The sequence below is a fragment of the Canis aureus genome, chromosome 7 (genome assembly GCF_053574225.1).
Source record: "Canis aureus isolate CA01 chromosome 7, VMU_Caureus_v.1.0, whole genome shotgun sequence".
Taxonomy (NCBI): Eukaryota; Metazoa; Chordata; class Mammalia; order Carnivora; family Canidae; genus Canis; species Canis aureus.
Genome location: NC_135617.1, coordinates 24,025,273 through 24,038,341, shown reverse-complemented (window position 1 = coordinate 24,038,341; position 13,069 = coordinate 24,025,273). Strand labels below are relative to the sequence as shown.

Genomic DNA, 13,069 nt, shown 5'->3' with positions numbered 1-13,069 from the left:
CTAGATCAGCTGATGTGGTTCAACAAGTGCTATAAGAAAAGTATGTAATCAAGTGGCACCTAACCTGAGAGCAGACAGAAAAGAAAAGGAATCAGGTACTGACATCTTTCAGAAAGAGAGTAGGGGGACGCCTGAGTGGCTCAGTGGTTGAGCGTCTGCCTTTGGCTCAGGGTGTGATCCCAGAGTCCCAGGATCGACCACATCGGGCTCCCTGCGTGGACCCTGCTTCTCCCTCTATGTCTCTGCTTCTCTGTGTGTGTGTGTCTCTCATGAATAAATAAATAAAATCTTAAAAAAAAAAATAGTAGGAAGTATGCATGAGTATGAATACACAGAGGAAACAATAAAAGTAAAATATATGAAAGTTTAGATTGGAATGCTATGGGGAAAGAAGTTAACTGAGAAAACCTCCTACATACACAGAACCAAATAGTTCAGTAAGTATCAGACTTCTGCATAAAATTTCATTTTAATCAAGAGTTCTTAAGTGGGGGGGAAAAGTTAAGTCTCTATCCTATTCCATAATTACTATTTTTTTCCATCTCCTGCACTGAACTAGGTCCCTAGAGGCACAGACTTTGCTCACTTGATGGAAGTATTTGAACATCAAATATTTATTAAGTTCATACTAGATGTTACAGCTATAACCAAAATAAAATAGTTTTGGTTACCAAGGAGCTTGTAGTCTTGGAGCAGGTGGTGGGGGAATCAAAGAATTGAACAGGGATCCCTGGGTGGCGCAGCGGTTTGCACCTGCCTTTGGCCCAGGGCGCGATCCTGGAGACCTGGGATCGAATCCCACATCGGGCTCCCGGTGCATGGAGCCTGCTTCTCCCTCTGCCTGTGTCTCTGCCTCTCTCTCTCTGTGACTATCATAAATAAATAAATTAAAAAAAAAAAAAAAGAATTGAACAAAGCCTCCTGTCCAGAGCATGGAGGGAAAATGTGTCTCAATAGGTACATATATGGGGATGCCTGTCTGGCTATGCGGTTGAGCGTCTGCCTTTCACTGAAAGTGTGATCCCGTACTGCCGGGATCAAGTCCCGCATCAGGCTTCCTAAATGGAGCTTGCTTCTCTCTCTGCCTGTGTCTCTGTCTCTCTCTATGTCTCCCATGAATAAAAAAAGAAAATCTTTTTAGGAGATCCCTGGGTGGCTCAGCGGTTTCACGCTTGCCTTTGGCCCAGGGCACGATCCTGGAGTCCCGGGATCGAATCCCATGTCAGGCTCCTGGCATGGAGCCTGCTTCTCCCTCTTCCTGTGTCTCTGCCTCTCTCTCTCTATGTCTATCATAAATAAATAAATAAATAAATAAATAAATAAATAAATAAATAAATATCTTTAAAAAAAAGAAAATCTTTAAAAATAATATGTACATATATTTTCTACTCTTATCATTTGTCTTGTTCTTCAGCTTGCAATACTGTTCCTACTCCCACTCTCCATCTCATCATCTAGACTGGCTTTAGAGTAGCTTTTTCAGAGGGACGCCTGGGTGGCTCAGTGGTTGAGTGCCTGCCTTCAGCCTAGGGCGTGACCCTGGAGTCCCGGAATCCAGTCCCACTTTGGGCTCCCTGCATGGACCTTGCTTCTCTCTCTGCCGTGTGTCTCTGCCTCTTTCTCTGTGTCTTTCATGAATAATTAAAATCTTTAAAGAAAAAATAATAAGCTTTCTCAGGAAGGTCGCCCTGACACTTTCCCTTGTACATGCTGCGGAATGACTAGAGATTCCCACTGGGACAGATAAAAATTTGAGGAATCCTGGGAGGGGAGTGGAGACCAGAAATACTTCAAGTTATTCTCATAGTCTGTTAAGTTTGGAAGCCATTACCCTAGAAACTAGGTTGAGTCTCCTTGCTGGAAGCCCTCATAACACTCTGTATTTTATCTTTTATAAAGTTGATCTCACCTGTAATTACTTAACCCCGGTCTTTCCTGTTAAACAATTTACTTCACTGCAGGCTCCTCAGGGCTTAGCAAACAGTAAGCACTCAAATATTAGTTTGCTTGAATTTTACTATCCTCCCCTCAAAAATATCTAAGCATCTAATTAAAATGGTTTTCAAACTTATCTGACAATAAGATAAAATCCTTTGTTAAAAAAAAAAGCTTCATGAGAACCTCAGTGTGTAAAAGAGGTAACAGAGCTGCTCTGATTGAAGAAACCAGCATGGGGCTGGTGGCTCAGCAGTTTAACGCCTCCTTCAACCCAGGGCTCCTTCAACCCAGGGCGTGATCCTGGAGACCGGGGATCGAGTCCCACATCGGGCTCCCTACATGGGGCCTGCTTCTCCCTCTGCCTGTGACTCTGCCTCACTCTTTGTGTCTCTCATGAATAAATAAATAAAATCTTAAATTAAAAAAAAAAAAAAAAAAAGAAGAAGAAGCCAGCATGGAAGGACTGTTGACCCCTTTCGACCTAGTCTATGGAAGCGTCCCATGGAACAAAGATGGAAAAACTCTGGTTTAGAGCCACACAAAAATATCATTCTTTCAAATTAATATTATTAGACTTAAATTTTGGAATCTGTCATGAAGTTAATTTATTTGGCTGCTGTTGGCAACCAAAGATGCCACAGAGATTGTTTTTCCTTCATTCCTCAACAGTTGGCTGAATAAGCTGAAGAAGTCAGATTTTATGTCATTCCATACCCTTATCACATTTTCTCTGCCTCTCTCCCACTCAGCTCAGTTCAATAGGAGAGAAGAAAATAAACACCCAGTAGTACCTCAATATTATGAGAGATGTAAGAAAGGGTCAGAATTGATTTAAGAATGTATTTAAAGGAACAATCATTTGCTCAACAACTAAGCATGCTGATTTTACTAGCTCATATAGCCATAACAGGCCATACAGTCAAATAGTAGGTAATATTAGTTTAGTATTTTCATAATTTTTTCCCTACATTTACATATATTACAAACACCGTAGTGCAAAAAAAATATGGACTCCAAATTAGAGCTGCATCAAACTTCTGGCTCTAAATCCTTAAATAAATCACATAATTTTATTCTTCTTCAATGTTTGTACCTAGTGAATGGGAGTCAATGATTTCTTCATATAATTCTCCTTTCTCCCTCCCCCTTCCATGGTCACAAGTTATTAAAGTCAGAAATAGATTGGGATATAAGGCTCTCTCCTTGGTTCAAAACCAAGCAACGAACATATGCAGTTGGCTTCATAGCATGGCTCTCTGGTTCCCAAGGAGAAATATTACTGCTATGGAACAGTCAAGTTTCAAAATACTGCCTGGCAACTGGGGCTAGTGCATAATCTGCCACTCCTGATACTTCATCTCTTGCTATCACATAGTTAGAAAACTTCTTCTGATCAACTGCTCTCTTATCTTTGCAAGATTATTCAAGAAATTCTTCTACCATGGTGAGATAAGATGTGCCAGGGAAGGGAAAGAGGTAGGGAGCACCTGCATGCCTGCTCTTGTTCTTTTCCATGGAGGCCACATAATCACTCTAGATCCAAGCTCTAGGCTCCTCGGGCCCAAGCATCTTCCCATGTCCAGGCTCCATCACACCAGGCTTACACTGGGCTTTGGAGACAAAGCTCTAGCTAAAGAGATCTTTTACAGGCTGCTGTCTCTCATGGATCTAATTTCTCTTGGAAAGCAAATATCTTTATATAATCAATCTCCAAAGCATAGATAGGACGCAGGATCAGGTATTTTGAGGACATGAATCCAATGTTTGCTCCCCAAGTGCCTCTTCCTGCTCCCATAGTGAAGGCCTTTAAGCAAATGTTTAAGGACTAGTGTTTCTGCCCCAAATGACCCTACAAAGGTATCCATTCAACAAACATTTAAAGAATGTCTGAGTGATGCAGACAGAAGAATAACCAAGACCTGCTTCTTGCCTTCAAATAGCTCAGAGTGAGAAAGATATGAAAACAATTATAATACAAACACGACATATGTACAAATACAGGGACTACCTTATAGTCTACATAGTGGTCAGCTGAACAAGGCTGAACCTTTTTTTTTTTTTTTAATTTTTATTTATTTATGATAGTCACACAGGGAGAGAGAGAGAGGCAGAGACATAGGCAGAGGGAGAAGCAGGCTCCATGCACCGGGAGCCCGACGTGGGAATCGACCCCGGGTCTCCAGGATCGCGTCCTGGGCCAAAGGCAGGCGCCAAACCGCTGCGCCACCCAGGGATCCCCAAGGCTGAACCTTAAAGAAGCTTGAAGAATAAGAATTTCAGATGGATTAAAGGGAAGCCATTCCAAGCAGAGGTTCCAACAGGTCTTTATCAGGGCATACATAGGGCAGCCCGGGTAGCTCAGTGGTTTAGCGCTGCCTTCACCTCAGGGTGTGATCCTGAAGACCTGGGATCAAGGCCCACGTCAGGCTCTCTGCATGGAGCCTGCTTCTCCCTCTGCCTGTGTCTCTGACTCTCTGTCTGTCTCTCATGAATAAATACATAAAATCTTAAAAAAATATATCAGGGCATACAGGTGAGAAGAGTTGCTCCATCTAGAAAGTCACTTGGAAAAATGGATACATGGCAAAACGCAAAGGAGAAAAAAAAAAGGCAAAGGAGCAGTTGTGGGAAACTAGGTTGGGAGAAAGGTAAGGATCAAATAATGAGCAGCCCTGTAGCTAAACAAGCTACACTCAAGCTAAACACTTTACTTTGAACTTTATCCTTAGGTATGAGAAAGCTCCTGAAAAATTTTCAGTATGAGGAGTGATCTAGTCAGTTTTGTTTTATTTTGTTTTATTGGATCTGGTGACAATAGTGACTGAATAGATAAATACTTATTGTGTGGCCTGGTACCATGTGAGAATGCCTGTGTATGTGAGTGTGCGTGTGTGTGTGTGTTTGTTCCTGGCTAGGAGGTGAAGTAAAGGAGTAGACCAAGAGATCAAAGATGATTGATCATCTTGATTCCCACAAGTACCTAGTTGCTATTAACCCCTGGAATAAGGGATGGGGTGCAAGTTTGGGGGAGGAGAATAAATTGATGAGTTCAGTTTATTACCTTCTAGAGATTTTTTCAGTCTGTGGGAAATTCATACTAAGGGCATCGGTAGGAGAAGCTCCCAGGTTTTTGGTGGAGATAGTAGGATCCTTTGCACTCGTTTCTTACGTACCAATCACCTGCTAAACATACTAATAGGCCCCTTCTGGAGAAAGCTGCCACAAGAGATCCTTTACACATGGGTCTCCCTACTTTGTACTGTGAGACCCTACTGCCTTCTTGGCCAGAGCAGACCCAAAAAGGGACCAGGGAGCTTGATGCGGTGCAACTATTGAGAAGCTAAGTCAGAGGTCTATGAGGTGGCTCTCTACAGAGCTCTCTGCCCATCGCCACAAGTCCATTCCAGAAAAATCACAAAAAATTAAGTTTTCCCACTTACAAAATGAACAAATTACCATCCACATGCTAGCACACTGGCCCTTAACCAGTTATGGGTATTCTCTTAATTGAACCATCCATACCTCTAAGACAATTCCACATTAGAGAGAAAGGGTTATATCTCTTACATTGTGCAGTGCTTTTAACCACTTTTTTCCACATATGCATTGCTCCAAAAATATCACAGCACTGAAAATAAAACAAAGGAAGGAAGCATTTTCATCGTGCCTCCTAGCATTTCTAGTGCATCCCATATGTCATCTAATTCACCTTCACTATGAACTCCAAATGATCCATACAACAAAGCAAACAAACAAAAAAGATTTTTAGAAATCATCTCGAATAGAACAGCAACACCATCTTTGAGGAAATGATACCAAAAAAGAGGAAGCAATTTACAAACATGGCATGTCGGCCAAAGCTCAGCCAGCTGGTAGATCCTATACTTTGGAAATGCACAAAATTCTGGAGAATTTTAAAAGTTTCTCATAACCTCAGGTCTGATGACCTATCGAAAGTGAGCTATGTGCTCTTTTTTTTTTTTAATTTTTTTTTCAATTTTTATTTATTTATGATAGTCACAGAGAGAGAGAGAGAGAGAGAGGGAGAGACACAGGCCGAGGGAGAAGCAGGCTCCATGCACCAGGACCCCGACGTGGGACTCGATCCGGGTCTCCAGGATCGCGCCCTGGGCCAAAGGCAGGCGCCAAACCGCTGCGCCACCCAGGGATCCCGAGCTATGTGCTCTTAACGTCTTGGGACCCACCAGTTGTCCGTTCCAGAGACTGCACTATTATTTTTATTTGCATTATTCTCTGGACACTCTACTAAGTCCCTCAGCTGTCCTAAGGAACTTGGTATCATGTGACCTCTAAGGAGTCACCATGCATGTTTACCCACATAGTTTCATTTAAATCTATGAAAATCTAAACAATTTAAGCATCCTACCATCTAATCTAAAAGTGGAGGTTTTCTTTCCCTCTTTCTTCTTTTACTTTCCTTTTTTCCCCCTGGGGGTTCTTAAGAGAAATTATATGAATGCATTTCTTGGAAAGCCCAAAGCCTTCACCAGATTTTTAAAGCAGTCCATGCACCCTCAAATATTATGATCCATTCTACACTCTTGGTCAGCTAAGACTATTTCTCAGCCCGACAGCACTCAAGTTAACAACACTCTGTTCGATCAATATCCCCAGACTTTTCTGGAGTTCCTACACATTAAGTATTTCTTAAAGATCAAAGATTCGCAGTGTCAGCTCTATTCCATCGGGATGCTAATCTTGCTGATTCCTACGGAAAAGACGCTTCCTTGGAAGGAAGACATAAAGCAGCAGCAATATGTGCTCAAACCATCACTAATATTCTAGGATTACCATTTAGAGCTGAACTGCGGAGTTTCTCCCTCCTGACAAACTTATCAAGGTGCAGATAAAATGAATACCACTTACAAAACCTAGTGGTTTATTTCCAGCCTGCCTTAATAGGAGAGAGTGGCTTGACTTTTCTTGCATCTTAAAATGCACCAGAGAAGAACTTGAGGCTGGGATTGTTCGGGCTGCTCTGTGAATGAAGCTGGGGCACTAACCACAGGAAGTCTCCATGACGGAATATCGAGCTCTATCATCGTGTTAGTCGTCACGGCAAAAATCATGCTTTAGTGCCGCCTTCCGCCCAGGGCGCGATCCTGGAGACCCGGGGTCGAGTCCCAGGTCGGGCTCCCTGCGTGGAGCCTGCTTCTCCCTCTGCCTGTGTCTCTGCCTCTCGCGCGCGCTCTGTGTCTCTCATGAATAAATAAATTTACAAAAAAAATCATGGTTAGCCCCAGAGTACACGGCTCATCTAACTAGTTTTCTGAGCTCGCTGGTTCGTTGGTTTCCAACGGAGCATTCCTTTAGGTCTGCAATTCCAGTCGCCCCAAATGCTGCAAATGGGAAATTCAAACAAACCGGTCCTCACACGCCAAGTGAGTCAAACAGCTAATAAAAGTCCGGTGGCGGCGACGAAGGGACAGCGACGCTCCGCGTTCCGGGACCGCAGGGGCTGGCTGCCGCCCACGGACATCCCCGTGACACCTGCTCTTGGCGAGGAGCCTAGGGCCCGGCACCGGGCGCCCACGGTGACGGGAGGGAGAGTCCGGGCGCCGCGGGGGAGCGGCCGGTGCCCGGGGTCGGCGGCGGGCGCCCGCCCTGCGGCCTGCACCAGCCCGGCAGGCGGCGGTCTCGCGTAGAGCGCGAAGCCCCGCAGCCGAGCGGCGAGCGCCGGCGGACGCGAGGGAACCGCAGCGCCGGGCCCGGGAGCCGGGAGCCGGGAGCCGGGGGTCGCGCCGGCCCTGCCCTGCCCTGCCCTGCCCGGCCCGCCCAGGGGCGCCACCGCCGCCCGCCGCCCCGCTCACCCGGACTCTTCAGGTTGTAGCGGGTCTCCATGGCCGATCGCCGTCCGGGCTCCGGCCTCCCCGCCCGCCGCCTCCACCTCTCCGCGCCGCGGCCGCCCGGGTGTCAGCGCGGCTCGGGCCGATTGGGCCGGGCCGAGGGAGCCTCCGCAGACGCCGCCCAGCCCCGGCCCGGACTGCGGGCGGGGCGCGGGCTTCGCGATGGCGCCGCCTCCTCCGCGGCTCCCCCGCCTCCCTGAGGGCCGGGCGGGCGCCGGCGCCGGCCGGGGCGTCGCTGAGCGGGGCGCCCGGGCTGCGGGTCAGCCTCGTCGTGGGCCGCCGGCCCCACCCCGCCGCGGCCGCCGGCGCTGCGTCACCCGCCCTCGCCCGGGTTTGTGAAGTTGCCCTGACGTGGCGGCCGCTTCGTGGCGGTCGGTCGCCGCCGAGGTCGCTCCGGGCTCTGCAAAAGCGGGCGGCGCCCGGGTCCGCCTCAGGCTGCGGCCGCGCGGAGGCGCCTTTCGGCGCGCGGGGAGGGGCGCGCGCGGCCCCGGAGCCCATCCCACAGCGGTCGCGACGGCCGGTGCAGCCCGTGGACCCTGGGAAGCGAACGCGGGGCGGCGACAGCGGCGGGGGCGGAGGGCGGGGGTTGGGGTGACCGGGTGACGGGCGCTGAGGGGGCCTTGACGGGATGAGCACTGGGTGACATGCGAGATGTTGGCAAATCGAACTCCAATTTAAAAAAATAATAATAAATTTTAAAAAATCTTTATTTTTTTTTTAAATTTTTTTATTTATTTGTGATAGTTACAGAGAGAGAGAGGCAGAGACACAGGCAGAGGGAGGAGCAGGCTCCATGCACCGGGAGCCCGACGTGGGATTCGATCCCGGGTCTCCAGGATCGCGCCCTGGGCCAAAGGCAGGCGCCAAACCGCTGTGCCACCCAGGGATCCCTTAAAAAAGTCTTTAATCAGGAAAAGTAAATAAAATCTTTAAAAATAAAAGGAGGGATCCCTGGGTGGCGCAACGGTTTGGCGCCTGCCTTTGGCCCAGGGCGCGATCCTGGAGACCCGGGATCGAATCCCACGTCGGGCTCCCGGTGCATGGAGCCTGCTTCTCCCTCCGCCTGTGTCTCTGCGCCTCTCTCTCTCTCTGTGTGACTATCATAAATAAATAAAAATTTAAAAAAAAAAAAAAATAAAAATAAAAATAAAAGGAAATTGAGTAGGGTTTTTATTTTTTTATTGTTTTAAAAGATTTTATTTATTTATTCATGACAGACACAGGAAGAGAGACGCAGGCAGAGGGAGAAGCAGGCTCCACGCAGGGAGCCCCACGTGGGACTCGATCCCGGAACTCAAGGATCAGGCCCTGGGCTGAAGGCGGCGCTAAACCACTGGGCCACCCGGACTGCCCGAGTAGGATTTTTTTTTTTTTTTAAGATTTTATTTATTTATTCATGAGAGACAGACAGAGAGATGCAGAGACACAGGCAGAGGGAGAGCAGGCTCTATGCAGGGAGCTCGATGTGGGACTCGATCCTGAGTCCCCAGGATCAGGCCCTGGGCTGAAGGCGGCGCTAAACCACTGGGCCACCCGGACTGCCCCCAGTAGGATTTTTATAGCAATTTAGGTTTGTGGGTTTCTTTTTGGGTTTTTTTTGTTTTGTTTTGTTTTGTTTTTTGTTTTAGTAATGTGATTAGGTGCAAGGTACTTTTAAGCCTGGGGAGGGGAGTGAAAGAAATTATAACTTGTCAAATAAAACAGCGAGTCACATTGAATTTGGGGGGAACGTGTACAAATACATAAGGGTAAACCTCAAAGGACACAGTATAGGCTTCATTGTGGAAAGCGGGATTCAGAGAAAGGGTTACATACAGGTTCTCAAAGGCTAAGGAAGGGGTGAGAATTGAGGCAGACAGGGAGGGATTGGCACGGTGGGGAGGATGAAGAGGATGAAGAGGGAAGGGAGGAATTCTAGGTGAGGTGAAGCAGGGTTAATCTGGCTGGACAAGTTCTACTTTGTTACATAGAGAATTGTACCAGCAACCGTTGGTAAAGACTGAAATGGAGAGGGAAGGGACGAAATGGAGGATATCTAAAATAAGAATTAGGTGGTATCTTTGAAGCCATTCCATGATGTTGTTTTCTGAGCCGCAAATGGATAATCAGAGTGGCTGAGATATGCAAACAAAACCAAACCCCGATACCCTGCTTCATTCATTTATGCATTCTTTGTGTTGAATCTTCAAATTGTTTAACACTTGACAGTTTTGCAAAAGCCTGTGGCTTGTGCAATAGGCCTCACAGTAAAGAGGCTTGTGAAATAGGTACTATCATTCTCCTTGATAGCTAAGGAAACAGTCTGGAAACACTAAGAACCTTTTTTTAGTTTTTAACTTTACAGGTTTTATTTATTTATTCAAGAGAGACACACAGAGAGAGGCAGAGACATAGACAGAGGGAGAAGCAGGCTCCTTGCAGGGAGCCTGATGTGGGACTTGATCCCTGGACCCTAGAAGTGTGAAGACAGAGGTTCAATGGCTGAGCCCCCCAGGCGTCCCTCTTAATTTTTAGAAGACATCCCTACCTAGCCTATTCCTTGGTGTTGAGGGGGTTCAGGACAGCAGTCCCCCCACCTCCCACCCCCTGAGTGTTATTTGGCATATGGATTATTTTAAAGATTTTATTTATTTATTCATGAGAGAGAGAGAGAGAGAGAGGCAGAGACACAGGCAGAGGGAGAAGCAGGCTCCCTGCAGGGAGCCCAATGCGGGACTGGATCCCAGGACCCCAGGATCACACCCTGGGCCGAAGGCGGCACTAAACAGCTGAGCCACCCGGGCTGCCCAATTTTGTTTGTCTTTAACCAAGAAAGGAGAGATTATAATTACCACTGAGCCAGTCTTGGGGGGTGGGGGGTGGGGGTGGGGGGGGGAAGAGTCCAGTTGAGGAGCAAGAATTCTTTGTCCCTTTTCACGGAGCAAGAACTCCTGTCCCCTTCAAGGTCCTTCTAGCTGGACTAAGAATCAAATTGACACAAGACTGGGATCCCTGGGTGGCGCAGCGGTTTGGCGCCTGCCTTTGGCCCGGGGTGCGATCCTGGAGACCCGGGATTGAATCCCACGTCGGGCTCCCGGTGCATGGAGCCTGCTTCTCCCTCTGCCTGTGTCTCTGCCTCTCTCTCTCTGTGTGACTATCATTGTACATTGAATAAATAAATAAAATCTTTTTTTTTTTTAATTTTTTTTAAAATTTTTTTATTATTTATTTATGATAGGCACACAGTGAGAGAGAGAGGCAGAGACACAGGCAGAGGGAGAAGCAGGCTCCATGCACCGGGAGCCCGACGTGGGATTTGATCCTGGGTCTCCAGGATCGTGCCCTGGGCCAAAGGCAGGCGCCAAACCGCTGCGCCACCCAGGGATCCCAATAAATAAAATCTTTAAAAAAAAAAAAAAAAAACAAACAAATTGACACAAGACAGATAAACAGGAGAAAATCAACTTTAATTGCGAATGTACAGGGAATCTAAAGAGACATGGAGACTCCAAAGACAGGGAAAATGAGGTCTATATGTCATCCTGAACTAGAGAGAAGGAGGTAGGGATCTGGGATTTCAGAGGGAAGGAATACAATTCACAGGCAATAAGGAGAACAGATGTTTGGTAATTAGATGTTTGCCCTGCCATACAGATGGGTCACTCAGATAAAATTTATGCCTTCCCTTTATCTGGGAAAGACCTCCAATTTAGATTCTTCTGTGTGGTTAAGGGAGGGGCAAAAGTTTCTTTTGAGCTCCCAGGGTCTTAAGTGCCTTCAGCTCAAAATAATCCATATGCCAGGGGCTCCTGGGTTGCTCAGTGGTTGAGCATCTGTCTTTGGCTCTCATAAATAAATAAATAAAAATGTTCTTAAAAAATTTATTCTGACACTTTAGTTAATGGGCACATGTTAAAGTTTTTAAGCTTATCTCAAGAGCCAAAGACCTCTAAGCCAATCGAAAGATTTCTGTCCGCAGAGACATTTAAGAGTATTTATTTAGAACCACAATCCAGCACCTGGGTACTCAGTTCTTTAAGCATCTGACTCTTGATCTCAGAACAGGTCTTGATCTCAAAGGTTGTGAGTTCAAGCCCCAGTTGGGTTCCATGCCTACTTAAAAACACACACACACACAACTATAATCATTGACCTATACAGTTCCTCTTTTCCTTAGATAGAACAGAAGCCCTTTGAAGTGCAGATCCCCCACCCATCTTTATTTGCATCCAGGGAGCAGAGCCAGGACTATACTTTTTGAGCATCTCCTGTGTATGGGGCCCAGTATTGGGCACTTGACATACATCAACTCATTTGTTCTTCCGAACAATACTGATAGCAGCACAGGTTATTTATACCCATTTTAATAGTGAAGACAGTTGAGGTCTCAGAGAAGTGAGCAATTTATTTTTTTGAAGATTTGGTGGGGAGTGTGCCTGGGTGGGTCAGTCAGTTAAGCATCTGACTCTCATCTCAGATCACAAGATTGAGCCCAGCTCTGCCCTCAGCTCAGAGTCTGCTTGGGATTCTCTCCCTCTGCCCCTCCCCTGCTCATGCGCTTGCTCTCTCTCTCTCTCACTCTCTCTCTCAAATAAATACAATCTTTAAAAAAATTTTTTTTTAATCTGTACACCTAAAATGGAGATCAAACTTATGACCCTGAGATCAAAAATCACATGCTTCACGATTGAGCCAGTCAGGTACCCCAAAACCATTTACTTTAATTCTCAGTTTTTTCCACTACAAGTTCTTATGCTTCCGACATTATTGCTTTATCATATTGATGAAAACAATTTTTTCTAGAATTTTTTTTTTATTTTTTTATTTGATTTGAATACTTTGAAATCTTAAAGTTTCATTGTCTTATCAGAGGTTGCTTGTCTAGAAAGTGGAAGAACCCTGATTCAAGTCCAGGTCTTTGGACTCTGAAACCTGGATTGTTTTTGCTACACTAGCAAGGAATCATGCTATTTTGGGGAAAATCAGGCCTTTTCCCCATTATTTGAAAATGGATATGCTTCTTAGAACCTCAGTGTTATTCACTTTGAGATATTTATCCTTCAGCATTTAAAGCTTTTCTTATATATATTTTTTTATTTGAGAGAGCGAGAAAACACACACAAGTGCGAGCAAGGGTGGGGTGGTGGTTAGAGCCAGAGGGAGAGGGTGAGGGAGAATGAGAATCTTAAGTAGGTTCTATGCCCATCAAGAGCCTGATCTCAGGACTCTGAGAGCTGAAACCAAGAGTCCATGCTTAATTGAGCCACTCAAGAGCCCCAAACTTT

General features: G+C 46.2%; 1 protein-coding gene across 1 annotated transcript in view; it reads right to left on the bottom strand.

Moving 5' to 3' along the window:
- UBE2J1 (ubiquitin conjugating enzyme E2 J1) overlaps window positions 1–7,942 on the bottom strand; it is a 29,039-nt gene extending 21,097 nt beyond the window's left edge. The window contains exon 1 of the mRNA XM_077903089.1: window positions 7,770–7,942. Within this exon, the coding sequence (XP_077759215.1) occupies window positions 7,770–7,800 (31 nt within the window). The 5' untranslated portion in view covers window positions 7,801–7,942. The remainder of the gene's footprint in view (window positions 1–7,769) is intronic.
- Between the last annotated feature and the right edge of the window lie 5,127 nt (window positions 7,943–13,069).